Genomic DNA, 26,993 nt, shown 5'->3' with positions numbered 1-26,993 from the left:
TAATAAAAATTATGATATCCTCAAAAGGTTACTTTAGTTTTTTTTATCAAAGCCCACTTTGGGTCTTTGCTTCATCTTCATTGCTTCGAATCGCAACTTCAAACTAGGATTGCTTTCAAAGCTTGTATTCTTGAAGATGATGTTTGATTTTGCAAGAGCGAGGAGTCAAGTCGCCAATACTAAAATAATATTGATAGTCGTAGTGCAAAAAAAGGATATTGTCAATAATCAACCTAAACATGCAGTGACAATTTTTGGAAGAAAGAAAAAAGGTCACAAGAAACTGTTACAACCCTTCAAAAATTTGAATCCTCCTCCAAAAATTTGGAATTTCGGTAACTGTGACTAATGTCAAACCAAAACGCTCAGAATATCTGCTATCTCAAAAAGATCAAGATAGAACTTACAATTTTTGCAAAGGAAAGAACTAAAAGGAGAAGGAAATAAAAGAATTGAACTTTATTTACTTTTCACTTTCATTTTCATATTATTAACTTTCTTTTTTAATTTGTTGATATCTACAGAATTGTCAACCTTCTGCTTCTTCTTCTCTGGCTCTACAGGGGGTAAGAACGACTTATTCCTCTTTTCTTCTCTAACCAAGTCCATTTCCTGCTGCTTTTTACTCTTTTCTTGCTTTCTTTTTGCCTTTCTCTCTTCCTCTTTAAGGAAATATTCACCCGTTTCCAGCTCTTTGTCAATTTTACTCTGGGGCTGCGACGGCGGAAAGGGAGTATATACTTTCTTCTGTTTTTTCTTAAGAGGCTGTTTACGTTTACTCAGGGTTTTTGATTCGAACTTCGGCAAGAATCGTTCCCAATTTTCATTTTTCAATGCCTCATCCTTAGCCAATTCCCTTTTTATCATCATTTTCTTTATATTATATATAGGATGAATATTATTCATTGTGTCTGTGACAATATTACGAGCATGTTGTAACCCCTTGTAAGGGCCGACTGTACTCACTGTATTACCTTGAACTACAATGTAACAGTTGGTTAATAGTTCAATGGCCTTTAAAGTTGTGCCATTTGGACCGATCAATCGCTGCCGCCGTTTGGTGAATCGCTCTTTATTCCTGACTAAGCCGCCAATTTTAATTATCTCACAAGCAATATCGTCCTATAAAAGAAATGAGTAATCATTAAACAACCATAACAAAAAAAGACAAAAACAAAACAAACCACAAACAACCGATTGATGCTCTTTCAACATCCCTAGAAACATTGGTGAACAAAGATCCAGGGGTGTTTGAGTACTTTCCCTGAAGGTTTTTTTTATACCAATATTTGTGCAGACAGAACAAGCTTACCCCTCCAGGGTAAAGCTATTTCTAAAATGTCCATATTTACAAAAAATACATCAGACATTTGTTCAGTCTTGTTTATTTCATAAGATTACCGAACTTCAAGTTTTGCACATTAACAATACTATAGTCAAAACAAATTAGAGTTAAATTATTCCGTAAATTGTAAAGTAATAAATCCGCAAATGCAACGAATGAACTATTTATCAAGTTCACATCAAGCGAAGCTTCTACGCGCACGAACTACGTACCTTCTACGCGCATGAACTGTCATACCTGATCACAAGGGGCAAGAGGAAGAAGATTCTTCCTCGAAAACTTGGAAAACTTTTTGCTTAAAATATCAAATGGGCTGTATAGGTGCAAATGATACTATTATAAGATAATTCTCATAAAATTTATTTTACTCTTTATTACGCTTATTCTTTATACATCTAATATTTGTATCTGGGTTTTTGTATTTAACTAAATAAAAAATAGTTTTTCTAATGGAGGTAAAGAGCAAAATTAACACTCAAAAGGACAAAAGCTTTCGTTTAACAGCTTGTCCAGTAATTTTATTATTGGATGAAATATATACTATTTATAAAACTATCTAAAATAACTGACTCGTGTTCCTTTTTTTGCGCATTGAACTTAAAAAAAACTAGCATTTTACTAAAAAAAGAAATACACGCAAAAAAAATGTTGTTTTAGGAACAGAAAACTCCCTGAGTAGCCTACAGAAAATATCCGAATAATTTATAAGACTGTCAATAATCTTTCACCGGCGAACTTTTATGATTTAATTTAAATTTTGTGAAAAACTCAGGCAAAAGAAAGATTAATAATAAAAAGAAAAAAATGTGACTCATTAAGTACCAGAAAAAGTAACAGACGAATTTATATGGCAGCTCACTTGTCTCGCAAATCGTATTGCTAGTAGCTACTAAGGTAAATGTTTGGTTCTAGGCGTTTACACCTCCCCGTGGAAAATACTCCCCCGGAAAATACCCCCCCCCCCGCGGAAAATATCCCCCGGTAAATACCCCCTCCCCCGTGGAAAATAAGGCTTTCCAAATTTGAGATTTTTGTTTGAGTTTTATTTTTTTTTTTTCCGTCGGGGACGGGGGGGGGGGGGATTTTGTTACTTGTGTATTATGCGCCACTCACTCAAGTTAACGCTGTGTAAAATTCGAGAACACACCAGTTTTTATGTTAGTTTCTTCGTTACTTTAGAAATAAATTTGGGATATAGATTTGTATATTAGAGGGGAGGGGTAAAGTATAGCGGGTCTTCATGCAAAATGAGTTTGGTACAAGTATTCTGTATATTAGATAGATAGATACATAAGTATATATTAAAGCCAAATATACGGCTATGAACACAGTAAAATAACATAGATGAAAGGCTCAAATAAAAAACTTTGATCAGCGATCATCATAAAACACTTAAATGAAACAATACATTAACCTAATAATAGTACCTTAATGCTTGGAAAAACGGCCATTGAAAAAAAAAAACACTTGGAAAAAACAATTAAATGAAACATTATATTTACTTTATACAGTTTTTTTTAATATTTTTTTTTTTTAGTTAACAAAATTTCCAGGTACCTCACTATTCTTCTGTAATTATTTAGTGGCCATACCTAGAAATAATTGTTTTATGACTTCAAACTGTCAAAATACTTTACCACCCCCCCCCCCTCCTTATGTGCACATATATAACCCAAATTATATATTTCCCATATATTCTGTCACTTCTCTATGCGTTGTCTGGCGCTAAGCTAAAAAAAAAACTAACGAAGAAACCGGTTTGTCCTCGAGTTTTTGTAAACTTGAGTGAGGGGTGCATAGTACACAAGTACCAAAATTACACCCCCCTACGGAAATAAAAAAATGAAACTCAAATAAAATTCTCAAATTTGGAAAGCCTTATTTTCCACGGTGGGGGGGGTATTTTCCAGGGGGTAATCACCGGGGGGATAAATGCCGGCCATTAAATGTTTAACTGTGCAGACGCACTTCAGTGTTATTCAAAATCAAGAAATAATAAACCATAATATAAACTGAAGAAATCCTGTTATTTTTGCCTGTAGTACGGAGAATTCCAAGCCACGATAAGAATTTCTGAGGTTAGTACATAGTCCGAACAATGTCCAGACATCTTCACTTCAGATTTCTCTACAAAAAGATAATCTACAAGGCGAGCCAAATCAGAAAAATTCAAGTTTCTACTCCAAATTCCCCAAATTTCTACTCTAAAGACATAATAGAGTGCTTTAAAATCATACTGGCCTACTGCTTTGTGTTTTCAGTAAAGCGTTAATTTTTCAAATTCTACAAATATAGGAAAATTTTGCAAAACAATAATTTCCATAAATAATAGTTTTTAGTTTTTAAGCATACAAAATCAACCCCCCCCCCCAAAAAAAAAACCATCAAATTTGGGCTTTGTTACAACAAAAAGGTCAGCGTCAGTTTTTTTTAATACGGGGCACTAAATTTAGGTTTTACGTCCAACCTCCCAGAAAGCTTCTCATGAAAAATATATATATTTTTGTCACATAGATAAGAATCTCGAAAGGGACATTATCAACTAGAAGGTGCAGATAGAAATTCATTGTTTACAACATATCCTGTTTTAATTGCATAACATTTCTTATGCTACATAAGGTTCATTCACTTAGTGTACAGAAATAGGTAAACTTGGGTAAAACAGCACTGCTTATGCTTGTGTTTCAGAATTTGCAATGCAAATTTTCACCAAATCGTGGACACCAGTCCTTCCAAAAAATATCTTATTTTTGTTTAAGGTTACGAAGAAAGTCCGTATCAGGAAAATTACGAAGAAAGTACTGAATGAGAATTCAATTTTTTAATTTATACAGAGCATTTTTAAAAGCTAAACGCTTTCCAGGTAAAACACCATCACAGATTAGGTTAGGTTGCAAAATTTGATATTTTTTTTTATTTAAGTAAAAACGATCAGAATTAATTAGTTCATTATAAATGGGTCTTAAATAGGTTTCTCCTATGTCTCTATTGAGAGCTACATTTCGGCGAATGTAATTAATTGATTCCTATTCAGTACTGTATTTTTCTATTCAGTTACCCCTTTCACCGTTACATGGAAAGGGTATTCAAATTTTAGTAATGTTTTGTTTTGTAAAAAACCGCCGATAAAAGGGTTTACGACCATGGTTATTCCAACGGTACACCTCTGATTTGAATCCGCCGTTAATTTGATGAGGTTTCTAGCTATGTTCCCAAATTCCCGACAAACTATTTTCACAATAAAATTTTTAATGTTAAGGGGATTTGCTACCTTAGAGGATCAGCCTATCTGGTCCACTATAAACATTTTTAGTCTGTGTGGCCATACTCTTAAGGATTAGTTGGGGATCCAATGCTATAAAGAATTAGCCTATCTCGTCCATTATAAACTTTATTTTCATTTTTGTGTGACCAGACTATTTGGAATTGACTGGCTGGTATTGTCGTAACTTGTACAGCTCGGATAAGAGATCCGAATAAACGGCAGAAAACTAAAAGCTGACACCTACTTTTCCAAAAATCTTAGAATAACCACTTAGCTTCTCTCGTTTTATACCGGAGATAGAGATACGCAGTTTTCATATAAATTATATCATTAGAAAGTGTGAATTTCATTTCTTCGTTTAAACAGAGCAGAATTTTCTCTTTAAAGTTTAGGAAAGGAAATTCCCTAAAAATTTTCTAGCATACCTGCAAGGAAAATACCAAAATCAGCTCAAATGAAATGTCATTTGATCAATTTTGCAGCTTTGGGAGTTCCCAGTGGTGTCGCCCACTTTGAAAACCTTGCCAAACCAGTTTCACAGCATTTTCAATCAAAATTCATAGTCAAACCACAAGTACCCGGTAATTTTTAGGTTTGACTAGTCTCAAGGGAGAATTCGCTAATGGATCCTTTATCTTTGAGATGGTTAGCCGACGTTGAGGCCCGAAAAATGATTTTTCAGGTATCGAATCCTCTTAAGACAAATCTAAATAACAGTTACACAGTTTATATATATATATATATATATATATATATATATATATATATATATATATATATATATATATATATATATATATAGTACACAGAAACTACATTATAAAGCAGGGTCAGTAGTACCTTATTATTATTAAATGCAAACAAAAGTTTTTTTCAGATGAAAGTAAAGAGCAAGATTAAAACTTAAAACGAAGAGGAATAGTTCTGTTTACGAGGAGGGATAGCACCTCTCTAATACTTGTAATATGTGACAGGAGGGAAAGTGGTCTGAAATTTCAAAAATGATGGTGTTATCATTTACATGGTTATTAGGGGTGAAAGTGTTTGAACAAATCTTTTATAATGCGATCTCCCTCATGAAAGCTAACAGGGGGTTAGGAGACAATGTGCCCCCCCCCCCCTTCTAAGAAAACAAAAACATATTAAAATGTATATAATTTGAAAAAGGAGAAACATTACCTTTTAAATCTCTGTACAACAAAGCTCCCGATAACACTTGACCCTCCCTCAGGAAATTTCATCGCAAAAGACATTGCTATGAAGGGGGCACCAGATTTCCCAGCATTATTTAAAAACAACGATCAGAAACTAAATAAAAAAAACAATTTTTCAACTGAAAAGTTTACAACATCAAAACTAAAAACGACCAGGAACTATTACGTATGTGATTGGGTTCGCCCCCTAGTCAATACCTTGCTCTTTACGCTAAAGTTTTTTTTAGTACTTTTATAAGAGCTATTTATTCTAGGTGAAGAGGTAATGTTGGGCACCGAGAAGATAAAATCTAGAGGATAGATTCATTATTGAAAAACGGATAAAACTTTTAATACGACAGTAAAAAAAGTATTCTTGTACAAATAATAATAAGTCAGAATATCTTGGCTTCACATCCAAAAAAAGCCTCGCGACTTAAAACGAATAGAAATGAGTCCGTATATGCAGAACAATTAGCTCACTAAACAAATTTTGAAAACTTAGAAAGTTTCATTCTTGATTTTTCTTCCAAATCAAGAGCACCAATTAGCGAAAATATGAAGGGATAAGGATTTCTCCTAACATGCATGCAAAAAAAGGTGTTTTTCAAAACATACGGGGGGGGGATAATCATTTTTTCCCGATTTTTTATTGAAATTACGGTATTTTCAAAATCTAGGAGGGTAATAGCCTTCCTGTCCGCCTATTTGGTGTCTCTGCTTCCAAATGTTTGTACTATCTTAACAACTAACGACTATATAGATTATATTTTACAGTTATGAGTCAGTGTAGCTAGCATCATCGTTATTAACAGCATACTTAAACTGCTCTAGAAAAAATAGTCCTCACTTGCACGTTTATAGGCATACAAAATCGTTAGAAATCAAGAAAATTTATAATAGAAATATAATTCTATATAAGAAGTTTGAACGTGAGTGGGTTGGAATTCAATTTAAGTTCTAGACAAAGTTTCAATTTTCTATCTAAATTTTTGATCAGGGGTAGTTTTGTACAATACATTTTAAATAAAATTTTATTACAGACTATCAGGTGGGTGGGGAGGAGTATTATATTTCACATGAATTGAAAATCTGTGTAGTCTTTGATCTTCCGTAGAGCTGAAGCCATCCTGTCCCCATCTTGTAGACACCCTTGAACATATATCTAAAGAAAGAGTTCCGAGCCATTCCTGAGGTATTACAAACACTATATTTTGATAACCAGGATGTAAGTAGTTTCATTCGATTTACCTCTAACCTCTCGCCCATATGACGGTAGAATTCCTGCAGCAAAAATGGTTAAAGGAAAATCAACTGAAGATGAAGACTTTGAATCCATTAAATCTTTATTAAAATAACAAATCATGATTACCTGGCACGGATGATTCTGTATTAAATCAAGCATGGCTGGCCAGTTTGGCTTAAGATCTTTCATTCTTAAAATATACAATAAAAAACAACGAGATAGACATAAGATGCTTTTTTGGCTATTGTTCTCTAGGATCGTCACGGCAACCTTGACAACTCGGCAATTTTGGGGCTTTCTTCGCTACATTAAAACAATAATGTACTAGAGGAGTAATAAAGAGAAAAGAACAAAACATGAAAAATCATCAACTATACGATAAAGTGACAACCACCACTGACGAGAAAAACAACTAAAACATAAAACACTGTTCTGGCTGGAGACTAAATGTCTATTCCACCATATATAGAAGGTGGTTAAGCGGAAAGTCTGATATTTTCTTACAACGGTCTTCAAATCGAGCCGATAATTCTTCCATCTTCTCACATATATCAAACAGATGGTATTTTTTACTAATGTATGAGTTACGAAACCATATACCAATAAAGAATTTAGCAAACCGGTAAAATTGAACCCTAATTTGTTTCTTTTTTGCTGAAAAGTTTCCATAATGGAGTAAGAAAAAACAAGTGCGGTGCAAACATAGGGTTGTAGAGCTTTCCTAATGTACACGTGTCAAATTGCCCTTTAACTTTCGCTAGCAAACCGTATGTTTTGCGAAGTTTCTTTTTTAACTCATTAATAACCATAGTGCGTGTCGCTCTTATCGATGACCCAAAAGGAGCACCTAAATGCTTGAGTGAGTCAGACATAGAAAGAGTGATCAAGCCTACTTTAAGGGACTCTGATCGAGTTTTTTCATTCGGGTTTACAATCAAAAACTCAGTCTTCGATGGTTCAATAGCAAGGCCAATATTAGACAAATTAGCCTGAAGAGCCTCAAAAGCCCTTTCCACTGATGACAGGTCATCAGCGAGAACAAGTATTGTAGTGAGTTTTCTTCAACCATGTCGAGTTGGTTCTCTATATTTTATGTTTAAATCGGTTTTACAGTTTTACGATTTAATCGACTCAAGCAAGATATGATAGTCCCAGATGTGCAGTTACGAGCTGTCTCTTCTGCAACAATACTAGGCGCAATATTTCCAAGTGACTGCTCATTTAAGCTGCATCTTGAAAATATTACACAAAAAGTCCCCAACTCAATCCGGAATTTAACAAGTGTGAGCAGGATGGGCTTCTCAGATTGTTAACTCTCACTTACATATACCACCCATATAAGGCATATCCTAGAGTAGCCTATTGCTTTTCTGTTTGGGGTTCCCAAACTCAGATCGCTACACATTTGTCAGAAGAAATCGAAGATGTTCAAAAACATGCTATTAAAGTGATAGTGGGAGACCATTATTCAACTACAAAAATGCCCTTGTGTTCTTGAACTCACAAAGTGAGTTCACTGCTTTGCCATCTATTTTGTTACTTAGAAAAGGCGCTAGATAATTTCGGAGACAACACTGCCTCTCCTTGACGATAAATAAAAGTTCAAACAGGGATAAAATCCTTTTAATAGACAGTATTTCACAAACAGTGATAGAAATTCACAAAAAATACCAGATATTTCGGTCACATATGCAGTGACCGTCATCAATAGTAAAACATCAGAGTTTTACTACTGATGATGGTTAATGCATACGTGACCGAAATATCTGGTATTTGTGAATTTCCATCACTGTTTGTGAAACACTGTCTATTAAAAGGATTTTATCCCTATTTGAACTTTTATTTGTCGTCAAGGAGAGGCAGTGTTGTCTCCGAAATTATCTAGCGCCTTTTCTAAGTAACAAAATAGATGGCAAAGCAGTGAGGTACTGTTTTCTGCCATTTTGCGCTACAAAACATAAGTTTTAGCCCAAATAGGGCTAAAATACTAAGAAATGCAAAGTCAGAGATAGCCAATAGAGTTTTCATGGTCTAAAACCTTAAGCAGAAGCATTACAACTCCCTATCTTAAAAACTAAGAAAAATCATTTCAGTGTGGGCAGCTCCAAATACAATGGATAAGAATTTCCAAGGGAAAACCATGCTTCAAAACCTAAAGAAAAGTGACAATATGGCACAAGTTGTATGAACCCTCTCATATTGGCCATGCTGTTTGTATTTTGTATTGTGACTTCTCTCTTTGCTCGTTATTTTTCTTTTGTTTCATATGGTTTTATGACGGGACTAAATAGTCGAATTAAATCGTTGCTGCAACTATATCTGGAACCCAGTAAGAGACGATCACGGTCCATAGTAACAAAACAAATGGCATGAAATCCCTAAAAATGGTGCATGATCGAAAAAAGGAAACCACTGGAACCGCCTTGGTTGGAAACCCTATCTAGGAAACTTACAATCCCTTGGCTTAAATAAGAAGGGAAATCCATTGGCTTGGAAAACAAGGGAACTAGCTACAACCACGATATTCTCCATCAAAAGCATCTTTTTTTTCTTTTTTTTCCTCCACAGCTAGCAGGGCAGTGGAACATCATTGAGAGCTTTTTATGAGCTCTTTTTAAAGGAAATTGCTACATCTAGTGCCTTTGTAATAAACAACATTTAAAATAATCATTTTTTTTTTACAAAAAACTGCATTTTCGTAGATAATATGACGAATGACGTAACAACCGTAGGTTATAACCATAGATGACGTAAAAAGTAAAACCTATACTATGTTTATAATAATGTCAGCACCGTCAGTATATAACGACGTCATACTATAAGTGTTAAATGGAAAAAAGAAAGATAACTAGAAAAAAGTAAGGAAAATTTAGACTATATGTCAGATGTATATAACTGTTACTGTAAGATAATACTCTCTTTATTATGGAATGGTTGAACTGAAAAAATCCATCACAAAAAATAACCTCAGCTCAAAATCTCCCAAATTATTAAAATAAAGTTCAAAAATGTTTATAGTGTTTTTGCAACGATTATACCTTTTGAACTGATAACTTAAAAGCACAAATCAATTCTTTTCAACTGTTATTTTTAATTTTGAATTGAATCAATTCATTACTGTAGCATTTAAGTTTTCTTTTAGCATTTTGTTCTCGCCTTTGAAGCCCACCAAAGTGTGAATGAATACTAAAATAATATTGAACAAACTACAAACCTGCAGAACTTTGATTGCTTGCTCAAAAGGAACGCTTCTTGCCAGAAGCTTTATCATGTCCCGAGCCTTCAGAATAATGTATGGGTCCCATGTCTTTCTTGTTGTAGTAACGGTCATTGAGCCTTCGATTACGTCTAATTCTGCTTTCAGCTCATGCTCTCCAACCACTTTTTGAACAAGTGGCCAGCATTCTCGTAGATATTTCTCTCTATATTTAGGAAAGAGTGTGGCAAAAGAACTTTCTTCAATTAGGCCATTCGGGTTGTCTTCCTTTTTAAATTCTGGGAGTTTCATGCTCCATGCACTCTTGTTGCCTAAAACTTCACCTGAATTGTCTGTCATTCTCCCCCTAAAAATATATAACTTTATTAAATCTGCATTTATAGCTTGAGCGGGGTTATTGAAAGAAAACACTATCTAATATATGGAATCCAATGAAACTAGCCTGCAAAGCTGTGAATCAAAACATACTTGCATTCATGGACAAGATCCCATCTAACAGAAATATCATGGAGAAAAATAAGAAATGTTTGTGTTTTTTACATCAGTCTCTAGTGGTGTTCATTCACAAAACTTTAAGGGAGGGAGGCCAGATGTGTTTTTTAAATCTAGAGGGTTGGGTAAACCTGTAGTTTTTTTCAATGAGATTACCAAAAAGACATTGGGTAATTTAAAAAAAGTCAAGGTATTTTTTCCCAATCTAGAGAGATTAGGGGCCAAAAATATGGGTGGGATTACATGCCCTCCCCCAAATTGACGCCACCGTTTAAAAAAGCCTTTAAGCCATGTGGAAAATAAAAAATGCCAAGCTATATTTACATTACTGCTGCTTCTAATCATAGAGTAAGTATAATCTATAAAAGTCAATATATGAATAAAATTATATATAAACGCAATAAGAAAAAAGGCCAAATCTTATTGAGAGGGGGACTGTCTCCATCTATGCAACAACCATCCTTATTAGACTTTTTAATATAGGATAAACCCAACAGAGATATTATTAGCATATAATAAAATCAACAGTGTACAGAATAATATTACTTAATAGCTGAATATGTGCAAAGATCATAGTGGAGTATAGAAAATCAAAATAAAATCAAAGCAAAAACTTGCATATAAATATTTATAGACACTCAAGTAAAAGGTAATGAAGGATTTCCTCTTATTAGATTTACTTTATAATTGAATTTACAAAAAATTTGGGCAACCTTGACAGTGATGACTCAAAAATTGAGTTGGACATTCCTATAATATTTAGGTAAAAGCAGAATAGATTAGGCATACTTATAATAGCAAGTTTTAATTTTGTTGAGCATCTTTCACTGAAAACACAATGTATACTTGGGTCAAGGTAGGTAACAAGCAATGAACACACAGCAATAAATCAAGCCACAGGATTTCTGTAAGTAGCATACAGAATTCAAGGTCATTATACCATGATTTTTAGCTCTGACATTTTAGGGACATCACGATTTCCAAGGGCAAAAATAGCATTTAGCAATGTTTACAAAAGTTCAAAATTCATAATTATCAATGTTAACAGACAGTCTAATTGATACACAGTCATTCTGGAGCTGATTAAGGTTGTCTTTGAAATCTACTTTAGATCAACTAAGTAGAAGGACATAATCAGGACCCTGTCATATAGAACATATCAGTACTACAAATGACAGAGGTGATAATATGAAATCAACAATCTTAGTAATTGGATGTCTGAAAACAATAAGACTAAAAATGCAGCTTGCCCTAATATTTCTCTTGATTTCGCCCCTCCTACAGATTAAAAAAAAATATCGTTTTTTATTTTCATTAAAAAAATACCTCCCCCCATGGATTTTGAAAATGCCCCTTTTTGTTTTTGATTAAAACAAACAGACATGCGGAAACCCTTAACCCTCAAGATGTATATGAATAGGTGCCTCGATTTTTAACTACTACTACTAACAACTCACTACAGCAACAATCCACCTAAGTACCACACAGATCCGCACGCGCCTCCTCGATCTCAATCTACTCAAAGCCTCCCTCTTTACACCCTCCAATAGATGTCCCATTTCCCTTAAATCTTTCCTAACGACGTCCTCCAGCCACAATCAGGGACAACCTACTTTTCTTTTAGCCCTAGACGGTTGGCCGATAAGGACAATCTAAAGCAATCTGTCATCCTTCGTCCACAGAACGTACCCAAACCATTTCAATCTTTATCTTATTATAGCCCTAGAAAGAGAGATTGAACCACACTTTTCGTACAGCATACTGTCTGAAATACAGTCAGTCAGCCAGGTACCCAAAAGAGTCCATAGGCAATTTCTCTGAAAACCATTTGAGCAAATCTTCTTCCGTTTGACTGAAAGCACAGGCTTTGAAAGCATACTTGACCATTTTCATCACTCTAGCTTCCAGATATTTTAATCTTGGCTTGCAGACTTATCTTCCTATTCTTCCAAACTTTTTTCAACTATGAAAAACACCCTGGGTTTTGGCCACTTTTAACTTCTTCAATGAACCGCCCATCTTTACTAATAATACTCCCTAGGTAAGTGAAGCTGTCCACTTGATCAATCTTTTTGTTACCCAACATCACCTTTTTATCTTCCTTTTTATTTCAGCTCAATCCAATCACTCCTTCCCTGTTTTCCAAAAACCAAATATAGCCACTTAATGTTCATCAAAAAAAAAATTTCAAGTTTTTTTTATCAGCCACGCCTACAGGCCACATTTGGCAACGGATCCGGGTGAATGAGGATTCATTCGAAGCGGATTCGACCTGTTAGGGCCTTTTGATATTTTCAGACCGAAAAAATTATCCCCCGAATTTACATTTACGAAAAACCTCGTTTTCCCATAAGAGGCCATGTTAATTTTTGACATTCCTAAAAGCATAGTTTTTCATTATTAAATTAGATAAAAATAGTCCTCTTAACCTGACAAGACCGACTGCAAGCTTCCGAAAATTCCAGCTCTTTCCCAGAAGTTTTTTTTGTCGAAAAACGAAAATCTTACTTTGTATTTGCTTGCGTCGAAAATAGATTGCAGAGCCTAAAAATAATTTACCAAGAGTCTCCGATAGTACAGTGGTCACTATCCCTGTCTGTCATGCGGAAGACCTGGGTTCGATTCCCCATCAGAGTAAATTTTTTATATATTGAATTTAAAGTAGTATCTCTTATATTTAAAGTTTAAAAAAGAAACTCAGTTTCTTTTTTAAATCCAATGTATTAAATCCTTCGGCTCAACAGGCGTCTCCAGAAGAATATCACAGTTGGCCTTCAGCTTACAGGTAAGTCTCCACTGCTTTGATAACATGCGGTATACCCGCATGCTCAAAGAAAAGTTGAAAAAGAAAATCTTACTGTGCATTTGATTTGAGTATTCAGGAATTAAAAGCCTTAACACAAGAATCTTCAAAAGCGGGGGGTTTGGGGGGGGGGGGCCCCCCAACTTTAACTCCTGACACGATCAGCTAACAGTTAGTCAAGCAATAATAAGTAATAAACTGTACAAAAACGTACAGAAATTATTTGAAAAAAACTCCGTTTTCTAAAGAGTTAAAGAGGCTGAGTCACAAGTTCGAATCTTAAAACGTACAGGGATTAGGAGGTACAGTTGGGGGGCTGCCCAAACCCCCCGCTTTTGCAGCCTCTTTTCTTATAATTTCTTAATTCTCGTAGCCTCCAATCATTTGGTCGTACCAAGTTCATCACATAATAGTTTGTTCTCGGTTAGGGAAAAATTTGTAAAAAATCCAGCAAAGCGGCTCGGAACTGTTTATAATCAAAGAGATGCAATAGGATGTTCTTACAGTAAAAATTCAAGCAGACTTCGTTCGTGTTGCAAAGCATTTCTTTGCAAGGGAAAAAGCGGGGGTTGAGGGGGGGGTGGCAGACCCCCAAAATAAAAATCTTAACAAAAGAGGCTGCAAAAGCGTGGGGTTTGGGGGGCGGCAGCCCCCCAACTGTACCTCCTAATCCCTGTACGTTTTAAGGTTCGAACTTGTGACTCAACCTCTTTAGCTCTTTAGAAAACGAAGTTTTTTTCAAATAATTTTATTAACTTCCATGTAGGATGCTTAAATAATCAGCATAATCTAAGTTCAGGAGATATTACTTCCCCATTTGATTCGATGCTCTCCCATTGCCTTTGCTGTGCTTCCTAGGACAAAATCCATCTTAATGATCCATATAAATGGGGATAGAGCGCAACTTTGCTAAACTCCTGATTTATTACGAAACCAGTAACTAACCTCATTTCCTACCTTAGCCGCAGCAATGTTATGGATGAAACTTAAAATAAACATCAACTATTGTATAGATGATAAGGGGGCTATAGCCTCTAAAATAGATGTTTTCTATACTGTGGTTTCAAAATGCCATAGAAATTAATTGGGCTCTTTGCAAAGTGTAACTTAAACTTTAGCATAAAGATTACACGAATATAGGCATGACAGTTCCACAATATTCCATATTTGTCTTAATTCTTAGTTTTTTTTTTCTATGTAGCACAAGTGAAGCAAAACGAATATTAAAGCAAGAATTGACTTTTCTGAATATATTAGTCTTTTTCTCTAGTAGGTCCCCCTAAAAATAATTTCCCATCAAGATTTATCTTTCTTAAGACTGGAAGATACGATTGCCGAAAATTAGCTATGCAAGAGAGAATATATTTTAAAGGAAAATAGGCGGTTATCCTTTGGTGACTACCAACAGATTTAGGAGACAATCTTTAGTTGACAGCAAAAGTTCAATTGCAGGATTTCCGTTTGTCACCTGATTTTAAAAGACGAAATCACAAAAAAAGGTAAAAGGTGGACACATAAGAAGAACTTTGTTCTGCTTTCAATATTAGCCTTTATTCAACTGGAGGGAGGAGTAATTAAAAAAAAATTAAGTAAAATGTGAGTATAATTGATAAAACAATGAAAAGAAAGAATACACTTATTTTGGGCAAAATATTGGGCAATTTATAAATTATGCAATTTTCCAACCTGGCTGTGTCCAAAAAGAGTAAGGGTGTCAATGTGCAACTTCAGTGAATGTTGAATGGTATTTTGAACTGAATAAAAAAACTACATGCATCCTGTTTATCAAAAAGGCGTATCTGCAATGCCTTAGGAATAGCTAAGGGTGTTAACTCAGAAGTTTAAGGTCCTCTATTACTGCTACTAAAATAACGACTCTGACTACTTGCGACCGCGACTACTCATTACTTCGACACGAACTACTTGCAACTGTGACCGCTTCTAATTGCAACTGCTTTCATATTATTTTGAAGAGGTTACTCGTCAACATCAAAACACATTATTTGCAAGCTACTTGTCAAAATTTTTTATAAGAAATAGCACAGGAATAGCTGAGAGTTTTAAATTGAAACTTTCAGGGGTTGTTGAAAGGGATGTAGGAAATTGATTGAGGGGAAGCATGCAACAACCCTAATGGTTCTTTTTAGAACCTCTCCCCCCCCCCTCCCCAGTGAACACTGATAGAAATTTTGAAAATGCTAGTTTGCTCAAGATAGTCAAGCAATTTGACAAAATATATCTTTATGATGCCATGCTCCCTAGTGCCCCTAAGGCAATGATCATAAACTAAAATTTTAAATTGTTTCTGTGCAGAATGTTTCATTGAGAAAGGGGGCGGGGAGGGGAGATGCTAGATGTACTGACTATGATCAACAAGACCAAGGGTATCAAGGTGAAACTTCCTGACATTCTAGCTATTTTGAACAAAATGGCTAATTTTGATCAGGTGTCTCTAGGAAAAGGGCAGCTAAAAAGGGCTGGTTGCCATCAATAACTTCAACTCTTATTAAAAGCACTAGAACCTTAGATTTTCAGTTTAATGAGCACCCTTCAAAATTTCTATGACAACCTCTTAAATGCTGAAAATTATAATAAAATGAAGCCCTATCACTCTTTACTTACATTAATTATTTTTTTTATAAAAAGGCGTTTTATATAAAAAAGTAAAGACGATCAGACCAAAGATCAGAAATAAAGTCTACATCAGACTACATTAAACCAAAGACAATCAGAAATAAAGTCAAATAATTTTTCAAGCATCTAGCTAAATAACCATCCCATAACCATAAATAGCCATCAATATATAAATGAAAACCAAAATAAACAGAAATTGCAATAAAAAAAAAGAATCAAACTCAAAATGGGCGGGAAGTAAAAGGAGTAGGGCTAAGAACAGCGCCTGTGCCTTCTAAAGATCAGAACCTAATTTGGACTTTACTGAAAACAATCCATATTTTGAGCTACATGGTTGATTTAAAAAATGAAAAATATCTAAAATGTGTTTTGTATTCATTAAAGTGCATAGTGTGTTCTAGTCTTTAGAAGGCTGTGATGGTCTTTAGAAGGCTGTGATGGTCTTTAGAAGGCTTTGTGGTAACAAACTGTAAGTAAAGAGAGATGCAGCTCAATAGTAACCAAAAGTCTATAAAATGGAATTTCGATATCAATAGATATATCGAAAGAATTGGCTTATTATGCCGGTTCCAAATATATAAGATTCATTAAGTTCTCAAGTTCTTTCTTTTCTCAAGTTGTTTTATTCAATAAATATAAAAAGCACTGCAATAAACATAAAAAACACTAGTTTAGTGTTACCCATCAAAAGCTACAAGCACAAGAAAATATGCCCGATTTTCAGAAAAGGGGCGAAACATCCCCTAAAAGTCAAGGAATCTTAATGAAAGTTACATAATCAGATACAGTGTATTCGAGAACCCTACTGTAGAAGTTTCAAGCTCTCATCTGCAAAAATGGGGGAATTTGTATTTTTTGCCTGAATAAAGGTCACATAGGCATGTTTTTTTGTTTTTTTTTTTTTTTTCCAGGGGTGATCACATCAAATCAATAGTCCTAGAATATAAGGAAAAGGCCCATTCAAACAGAAATTAAAAGTTTTCTTTTTAAATGACCAAAAAGATTGGAGGGCAACTAGCCCCATCCCATCCCACTTTTTTCCTCAAAATCGTCCAATCACAACTTTGAGATAGCCATTTTGTTCACCATAGTTGAAAAGCCGGTAACTATGCATTGGGGATAACATGACCACCCACAGCCCCTGAAGAAAGGTCCGTAAGTCATGAAATTTGCCCATTGTCTATGTATAGTATTTGTTATTGGTAAGTATAGAGACCTTTTTCAGGGGGGAGGAGGTTGCTGTGGGGGGATTTTACTAAGGGATAATTTTCAATTGGGAGGGAATTTTCTGGGGGGGGGGTGAACTTTTCAAGGGAAATTTTAGATTGGGGGAATTCGCCAGAATTCCTATGAGAAATTATTTTTATTCATGATACTTTATCTTTGCTGACTCAATTTTACATGTGGAGATGTTAATGGTAATTGTAGAAGGTAAATTTTCACTGGGATTGAATTGTCTAGAGAAGATTTATGTGGAGGGAAGCCGGATTTCCTGGCATTATTTAAAAGACGATCAGAAATTAAATTTAAAAAAAAACAAGTTTTTTCAACTGAAAGTAAGGAGCAACATTGAAACTTAAAACAAACAGAAATTATTACATATATGAGGTGGTTATCCTTAACTTACTATAATTTATTCCTTTACTATCCTTCTTAATCCTTTACTCTTTATGCTAAAGTTGCAATTTTTGTCACAATCCTTTAAGAGCAAATCCTGAAAAAAAAGGATCATTTAATTAGATTAATAAAAAACTTTTTTAGAAGTACTAAAAAAAATTTTGCATATAAAGCAAGGTATTCAGAACGGAACAATCCCCTCATATACCAAATGATTTCTGTTTGTTTTAAGTTTTAATGTTGCTTCTAACTTTCAGTTGAAAGAAAGTTCTTTTTTTTACTTACTTCTCTATAAGAATCCAGATTTTGGCTGACTATTTATATGTTGGAAATTTTTTTTTAACAATTTTCAACAACATATGCCCTTTTGAAAATATGGATACACATAGTGTATCTTGATTCAGTTTTACACCTCAACTTCCCCAGAAAATACTTTTTGTTCTAAGACGTTGTATCTATGATATTTTGACAACCTAAAAGCGTCTACTCCATTTTGATTTAAATCAGTAGTACAAGCAAAATTAGTAATTGTAGTAGCTCTGAAAGTTTCACTTAATACTCTCAGTTGTTCTTGAGGTATTAATGAGATGTCTTGTTAACAACCAGCATGCACATAGTGCCTTTTGATTTAGCTTTAAAGCAACATAAACTTTCCCTGAAAGTTTCCACTTTATACCTTATCTGAGTCCAGCGATATTCAGCATTGATATCTTGCAACCTGGTCTATTGGACAACCAGGATGCATTGAAAATACTTTTATTTAGTTCAATATCAACAGTAATAGTAGCAGTAGAAGTACCGTAGTAGCAAAAGCTGTAGTGATATTGATAACCCTGGAAGTTTCAGCTTAATATCCTAAGAACTTGCTGGGACATTGCTAATTCACCCCTTTCATAACTCATGTGTATACAGTGTGTTTTGATTCAGTCCGACACTGCCCTCATGCTTCCCTGTAAGTTTTGCTCTAGGCTGTCCATGAGTTACTCCTGATATGCCCTTTTGATAGCCTCCATACATAAATCATATTTCAATTTATTTCAACATCCCCCTCAGTATTTCCAGAAATTTTTTCTTAATACTCTTAGCTCTAGTAGTGTTAATAGTAGCAGTAGAAGTGGTAGTATTAGTATGCTTATAGTACCTGTTGGTTGGTTCAACACCACCATCAACCTGCTCTGAACTGCAGGCAGATGGGGAAGTGCAGATTTCAACTTAATACTCTAAGCTGTTCCTCAAATATAGCTACTATGTCCTTCTTACCCTTAGGTAGTAAGGCATTAAGTTTTACATTAATACCCTTAGCTTCTGACTAATTTGGATAAAGTAGCTATTTCATAATTTTGACCAGAGTTAAGGAGGTCTAAAAAGGACATCTTTGCCCTCCAAGCACTGTTAAGCATGCTTTAAAAGTTTTAACTTAATACCCTCGGCCCTTATTGATATGTTGCTGATGTGCCCTTTTGACAATCAGCATATACAAAGTGTGTTTTGATTCTGATCAACATCCCCCTCAACATTCCTTGAAATTAGCCACATATAGATGTAGTAGCAGTTCCAGTCACAGCTGTAAATTGTCAATGTCAGAAGTAGTCACTGCTGCAGCCAGTTATAATTGCAGCTGCAATAGTATTAGTGGCTTTGAAAATTCCTAGTTAATACCCTTACCTGTTCCTAAAATATTACAGATACACCTTTTAGATAGCTTGGATAGTTTCTTTTGATTTAGCTCAACATGCCCCTCAACATTACCTAAAATTTTAGCTCAATACCCTTGGCCTTTTTCAACACCAGCACAATCAAACATTCCTCCTTTTCCTTGTGATAAATCATGCATGTAAAAAATAGACAAATAACATAATTTACATTCCTTGCCCAAGGGGCTGTAAGGGCATGGCATCCCAGAAGGCACAGCTACTTGACATTGTGATTAATTTGAATAAAGTGGCTTTTTGAGATTGCTGTCAGTGTGAGAGGGGGGGGGGACTGGTTATCCTCTATACCTTTTCAACATTTCTCTCGACATGTCTTTAAAATTTCAACTTAATATCCTTAGCTGTTAATTAAATTTTGATGTTGTACTCTTTTGACAACCCTCCTGTATATAATGTGTTTCCATTTTGTTTAGCATCCCCCCAACATTTTCTATAAGTTTTAAATTAATACCTTTAGCCTTTTTGGAGACTCAGGATCAAATATACCCCCTTTTCCAAATAACCAACGTTATATAGACAATGAGCAACTTCTATAGTTTACAACACATACACTGAAGATTGTGGGGGTTATGTCATCCCTGAAGGCATAGTTATTTGAATTTTTTATTTTTGGACAAGAACGCTATTTCAAAATTTTGATAAGATATATTTGGGGGGGGGGAGGAACAGCTAAAAAGAGATTTGGAGAGATAGTGGTTTCCCTCTGACTATCTTTCAAAATCAACCAAAACATGCCCCACAAGAAAAAACTTAGTGCCCTTAGCCATTCTTGAGATATTCCAGATACACCTTTTTGATAAACTGCATCCACATAGTATCTTTTGATTTAATTGAATATGCTTTTCAATACTCCCCTAAGGTTTTACCTTACACTTATTATTAAAGTATATTAAGGTAAAACATTAAAGTATCCTTATAATTTTTTACCACATGCAGAATTAAATATTTCTTGTTTCCTAATGATGAATCCCACATATAAAAAAGACCAAAATGCATAATTAAAAATCCTTGCTCTGGGGCTTGTGGGGGGGCATTACATCCCCGAGCCATAGTTACTAGACCTTTCAACTATTTTGAACAAAATTGCTGTTAAAAATTTTGTGCAGTGTTGAAGGAAGGAATTAGTGTTGTAAAATTACAGTAAAATAAAAACTTGATCAGTAAAATTGGTAAAACGAGGAAAATAGGGTAACCCATGGTAGTCCCTGGGAAATATAGGGTAAGAGTTGCCCTGTAGCTACAAGACCAGTTGAATATTTTTTAAGCATTAATTTCAGCTTTTAATGAAATATTTTGATGATTCTGATTTTCCTGGGCTTAAAAAAGGTAATGCCCCTTCATTTAGAGTTTCATCAGTTTAATTAACAGTCTGGTTTATCTCTTTGATAATCTTTGCCTAGGGTAGTACCTCAGCACTTGAACAGTGCCTGATTTTGGACATCCATTTTGTAAATAAAAAACCTTATTTGGAAGTAAAATCATATTAGCAATTTTTCTATATTTAAACCTAAGAAATGTTACCCTAACAACCATTCGTATTTAAATAGCTACATTCAGCCACATTTCCCATATCACGTTTATGTTATTTTTCATTTATTTATAAAAGCACCAAATACAAGTAAAAAATTGGTGGGTAACACCTTGATTGAATAAGCACTGAATCATAATATTCAGTCATTTTCAATCATTAAGATCATCTTCAACAGGGTCTGCTGGCAAATCTAGCTCCTCTCCTTCAGAATCAGATGAATGTGCCTGTTCTGTTGCACCCCCCCCCCCCCTTGTAAAATAACCTCCAACAAAAGTCCTGGATATGGACCTGAGGATTATATATCAATTTCTACCTCCAACCTCCCCTTGTCTTTCTCAGAACTAATTCTGTATTCTTAAGATTATTTCAAAACAACTGCTGAAACACAAGGACCATTAAACTAGAATAAGAATTTCTATAAGACACTGTAGTCAGTAACAACACATTCGGTAGCAATTGGTTGAAAAAAAAGCTAAATCTTAGAAAATACTACTAAAACTTTCAATATCCAATAGCTAGTTTGCGTTGACTCTTTTTGTTACCTGCCTGGAAATCAGGGACAAGCAGCCCCCTCCAGGCTTGAAATGGAAAAATAATCTTTCCATGCTGTATACAAATGCTAATGTACTTTCAAACAAACTTGATGAACTGTATTCTTCGGTAAATTTACAGAAACCTGATAGTTATTATGACTGTGGTGCTTCCAAAGTACTGCATCAATCCTGAAGCACATTTCTGTCAATTGAGTAATTATAAAATTGTGCACAACAACCATTAAAAAAGAGGAGTTTTTAGGCTATTTATGTTTTGTCATCATCAGAATTGAAATATATAGAAGGTGATATTTTGTTTACTAGTAAATTAAGTGAAGTAATTAGTGTGGAAGTTAAGTTGCCAGGAGTATCCCAAAATGTGAGGAATGTGGGCATATATCTAAGTCCACCTAGAAATGAATTTAGTATGATAAATGACAACCACCTGCTGAGTTATCTGTTGTACCTTTTGTCTGTTCCCTCAAAAAAATTTTTTTTTTGTGACTTCAATGCACAAAATATTGACTGGTCATCCCAAGCTACATCAGGGTGGAACAGAGTTTTGTGTTTAAACTTGTGCAAACCTTACAGGATAGTTTTATGTACCAGCATGTTGCTGATCCCACAAGACTCAGAAGTGATTCCACTCCCCATGTACTAGGCTTGGTGATCACAAAATCTCCAGATGACATAGTAGACCTTAAGATGCTGCCACTTCTAGGTAAAAGTGACCATATAGTTATGTCTCTATCAATGAATGCATGTGCATCAGTGAACTCTGGTTCTAAATTTTATTATGATTACAGTAAGGGTTGTTACAATGAAATTCAAGACTTTATCTATTCTGTTTCTATTGTTGAGGAGCTTCAGTCTAGTAATGCAGATGTGGATGTTGCTTTTGAGTTTATCCAAGATGTTATAAAAGAAGCATGTGATAGGTTCATTCCATGTTATTACATAAAAGAAGGTACAAGAAAAAGAAGATGACTACCAAAATTTGTACTTAATGCTATTAGTGATTATATAAACAATGGAGACAGTATATGTTGGAAAAAAACAAAGACTTGTGTTGTGCATATAAAAGGGCTTGGAATTGTGCCACTTGATCTCTATGCATAAATAAGGAATCACTCAAATTGTCAATCATTACTAACATTTGAGGATGTCCAAAGAAGTTTTGAAAATATGTTAATAGAAACAGGGCTGATTCCTTGACTGATTTGTGCATTTTTGATGACCCAGCTACTAGTGGATTAATAACCAATGATCAGAAAAAGGCTGATGTGTTTAATCAGGCATTTTGTCAGTTTTTGTAAATCCAAATGATCTTCAAGCAGGCAGTCCACCCAATTTTACTAAATTTGTTTCAGCAATTAGTGCCTTTTGATGACTGATATTTCTTTAGAGTGGGTTTTAAAAATTCTCCATGATCTTTCTGTTAATAAAGCTCCAGATATAGATGGTATTTCTAACACTTTTCTTCAGAAGACAGCCATGTGTTTAGCTGAACCTTCTGTATTTTTGTTTAACTGTTGTATTGAGTGGTAAATGTCCCTGAGCATGGAAAAAAGCAGTTGTAAAGCCAATCTATGAAGGAGGATCTAAGTCCCAATTTGCAAATTATTGCCCAATTTCAAACACCTCAATTTTTTTGAGAGTTCTTGAAAAGATTATTGTATATCAGATACATGACTACTTTGAGCAAAATAAATTATGGCATCTGTCACAACATGGTTTCAGAAAAAAACAGGTCATGCAATATGCAGTTGCTAGCAGTTATAAAAGATTTCCAAAACATGGCTGATTTTGTTTTGAAGTTTGATTGCTTGTACATTGACTTCAGTAAAGCTATTGACAAAGTTTCAATTAGTTTGTTGCTTGAAAAATGTGAAAAGTATGAGCTTGGCAGTAGAATTTTAGTGTGGATTAAAGATTACTTATAAGGCCATTCCCAGCAAGATACAGTTGGTAGTGCACTTTCAAGTGAGAGCCCAATTTTGAGTGGTGTGCCACAAGGCAGTTTTTTGGGCCCAATGTCATCTTGTTTGTTTCTCAATGATTTGCTTGAAGTAATGTGCCACTCCACTGTCAAACTGTTTGTGGATTATGTAAAACTGTATAAAAGTTTCATCTTCCCAGTAGATGTTGCCCTTATTCAAGAGGATCTGAATGCCCTAAATGATTGGTGTAAATTGAACTCCATGTTCATAAACCATCAAAATGTTTTGTACTTCATTACTTTTTGAAAAGCTTGACTTATTGTTATTTTCTTGGTGATATACCTGTTTCATCTGCAGATTCAATAAGAGATTTAGATATTCACTTTGATAACTAGTTGAAGTTTCACAAGCATGTGTCAATAATTTTGAAAAATGCTAATTTTACTCTGCTTTGAATTAAGAAAAGTTTCATGAAATTTAACCTTCAAACTTTTATGACCCTATACAAGACAATAGTATGCCCAGTGGTATAATATTGTTCCTCTGTGTGGTATCCAACATTGAAAAGCAAATTGAAAAGGTGCAACATTGGGCATGAAAGTTTGTGTCATATTTGAGTAATTTACTGTATCAGCACCAACTGCAATGTTTGGGACTTCCTTCCCTGTAGTTTCAACAGGACAGATTAACCTGATCAATACATTCCATATTATGAATGGTGTTGATAATGTGGACTGGGCAGATTTCTTCAAGCTTAGTCATTATTTAGCCACTTGACAAAACTTGCATAAACTGTATCAGCTGCAAGTTGACAAGAAAATGGGTCAATGTAGCTTTATTAACCAAGCAACAAAACTTTGGAATAGTTTACCTGATACCATAGTTTCTGTGCAAATGATGCAAACATTTAAGTGCTCTTGTTGAAACTGAGTTCTATGAAAAACAGTTTCTGTAATATAGTTAGCTGCATAGTTGTTTCACTGAAGAATATTTTTTTTTTGTTTTGCAGTCTTGCTGTTGAGTTGTTATCTCTTGTATTTGTACTATAACAAGCCTATGGCTTTCTCTTGGGCTGAATAAAATAAATAAATATACACCTGTCAAGTGGGCAAATTTCTAAGACTTAGAAATCAGAAGAGGGTTAATAGAGAAGTTTGGCAATATCTTCCCAGAGTATGTTTTTGGCCCTGGATTCATTATTGAAAGCTCATTTTCCTAGCCTAACCCCTTTCCAAGAAAGCAAAAAGTAGCTAAACTAGAATTTTACCAAGTTCAATTTTCCTAAACTAGCTAACTACATTTCAAGATAGCAAAAAGTAGCTTGTTGAGAATTTTACAAAAATTTTGATCAGATGTATTTGGGGAGAAAGCATGGGGGGCTGGTTGCCCTCCTATCACTTTTGACTCTTAAAGAGGCCACTAGAACTTCCAATTGCTGATCAAATTTCAATTTCTCTCCTATTCTTATATTATCACACCTTCTATACAGAGTACCTCTGGAGAAAAAACAACAGCAATAGGGTAAATTTCTAGGTGGCCAATAATTGCTTCAATTGCAAATTGCATCTTGAGCCCTTAAAGGGGCCTCAAAGGTATTTTGTTTTTGTAGCCACATAAAGAAGTTATTAACACTAGTTAAGTTATTGAAAAGTGGTAAAAACATATCACTAGTTTATAAATAAGTTGTTCAAGGGTAATATATCCAAGTAATACTTATTTAAAACAATTCTAATTTTATTTATTAGGCAACTCAAATATAGGCCTAAACTATTTTCCTCCCATTTCAAGTTTTTCAAATGCTGTTGACAAAAATAGCACTGAATTTTGTGATTCAGAACTTTGCTGTCAACAATTCAGGGTATATTCCAATTCAACATATATACTTCCATATTAGGGGGGAGGGGGGTGTGCAGTGGCGGATCCAGGGGGCACACACACAGCCCTAGCATAGTCTAAAGTAGCATAATTTACTTAATTAACTCAAGTTTATGTTAACTAAACTTGCTCCTAATGCAAATTTATTGGATCAATCTATTTTGCATCCCCTCCCCAATTTTTTTTTTATCAACCTAATTTGCACCCCCCCCCCCCCCTAAGAAAAATCCGGGATCTGCCCCGGGGGGGTGGGGGTTAAGTTAATGGGAAATTTGCAGTGGGCCATATAATTTAGCTAGGATGAAAGTGGAAACATAATTTGATGGTTTTTGTTTATGCTTTTATATAGCCTAATTCATTTGAATACCTTTGGTGCCCCTTTAAGGGCTCAAGATGCAATTTGCAACAGAATTGATTATTAAAGAATGAAAGAGCATAAAAAAGGTAGGCTATCAAATGATTTTTCACTTTCATCCTAGCTAAATTAGGCTATAGTGCCACCTAGAAATTTGCCAACAATAGTATGTTTACTCTGCTTTAGCCCTTTTACTGTAGGCAATGCAATAGCATTGCCTATTGTTTGGGCTTCCTACTGTTCAGTCAAGGTAGCTGTAAGGTAGTCCAAGCACTAGGCTACTCAGTAGAAGAGAGATAGGAACAACTCATAATGCCCTGGTTTAATTGGCAGTATCTCTGCATTCTACACTGCAGAGTGCAAGGGTAGCTAAACTATAGATTTTCCAAAAACTGAAAGTAATTTCACCAGTTTTCTTCCACAATTTAAAAAACTGAGCTGAAACTGAAATTATTCTTCAAAATTCCATGCTCCGATCAGAATTCAAAATTAGCACAGCCAGTGCTTCCATTTTGTCCCTACCATTCTTCCGATCGGTCAGTTTAAAAAGTCTGAAAATTCCGACACCCGATCACAGAAATTTCGACATTTTTTCCGACACAACAATGGTCTAAAATCCAACAAATTTCCGACTCCAACCGAAAAACCTGACAATATTCTGTTGCATAGGAATATTTTTCTTTTCACAAGAAACGCTTGTACACTCTCTGTCCTATGGCTCCTCCTCCCTCAATGGTAACATATATATCTTTACCATTCAAAAAAAAAAAAATAGCACCTTATTCACACTCACTTTTGTTCCTTTTCACCTCATATATTCTGAAAAATTCATATAAAATCCTTTATTCCTCAAATACAAAACAAACCTTCATCATTTTTTTTCTTTTTTTAGATGCACTTTTTAACTACACTCAACGCACTCCTCCACCATCGCGTTGGCTTTTACACTTTTGAGTAGTTTTAAGAGGAAAGCATCGACCTCTAAATCATGGGACACATGTCTTTTTCTTTTCATGCCAAACTTGGTCTGCATAATTGAAGTAATGGTCATACGTAAGAACGAGTTTCCATGATCTGTTTTAATATCTTTCAAGGTTGAAAAGAACCGCTCTACAATAACGTTCAAAAATGGCAAGGTCAGGAGGTATTGGACAATACTGATTATGTTAGAGAACCTCTGAATACCATTTGGTCTTTTTATAGAAGCCACGTGACGCCAAAAATCACAGACATCT

At 34.7% G+C, this 26,993-nt stretch overlaps 1 protein-coding gene across 2 annotated transcripts; it reads right to left on the bottom strand.

Annotated features, from left to right (window-relative positions):
* Positions 1 to 450: 450 nt before the first annotated feature.
* On the bottom strand, positions 451 to 26,273 carry dbe (KRR1 small subunit processome component homolog dbe). Of its 2 annotated transcripts, XM_089087146.1 has the most exons (4): positions 26,167 to 26,273; positions 17,823 to 17,909; positions 10,264 to 10,612; positions 451 to 1,122 (listed from the first exon to the last, which is right to left on the bottom strand). In XM_089087146.1, the coding sequence occupies exons 3-4, from the start codon at positions 10,603 to 10,605 to the stop codon at positions 460 to 462; spliced, it is 1,005 nt and encodes a 334-aa protein (XP_088943272.1). In that variant the 5' UTR covers positions 10,606 to 10,612; positions 17,823 to 17,909; positions 26,167 to 26,273; the 3' UTR covers positions 451 to 459. The 2 variants fall into 2 exon arrangements, with proteins under 2 accessions (XP_088943272.1, XP_088943273.1); XM_089087147.1 differs by lacking the exon at positions 17,823 to 17,909 and having other exon boundaries at positions 26,167 to 26,259.
* Between the last annotated feature and the right edge of the window lie 720 nt (positions 26,274 to 26,993).

The sequence above is a fragment of the Artemia sp. Qi Xiang Cuo genome, chromosome 3, assembly GCF_049724085.1.
Source record: "Artemia sp. Qi Xiang Cuo chromosome 3, ASM4972408v1, whole genome shotgun sequence".
NCBI classification, from domain to species: domain Eukaryota; kingdom Metazoa; phylum Arthropoda; class Branchiopoda; order Anostraca; family Artemiidae; genus Artemia; species Artemia sp. Qi Xiang Cuo.
This window is presented reverse-complemented; position numbering and strand designations above follow the sequence as displayed.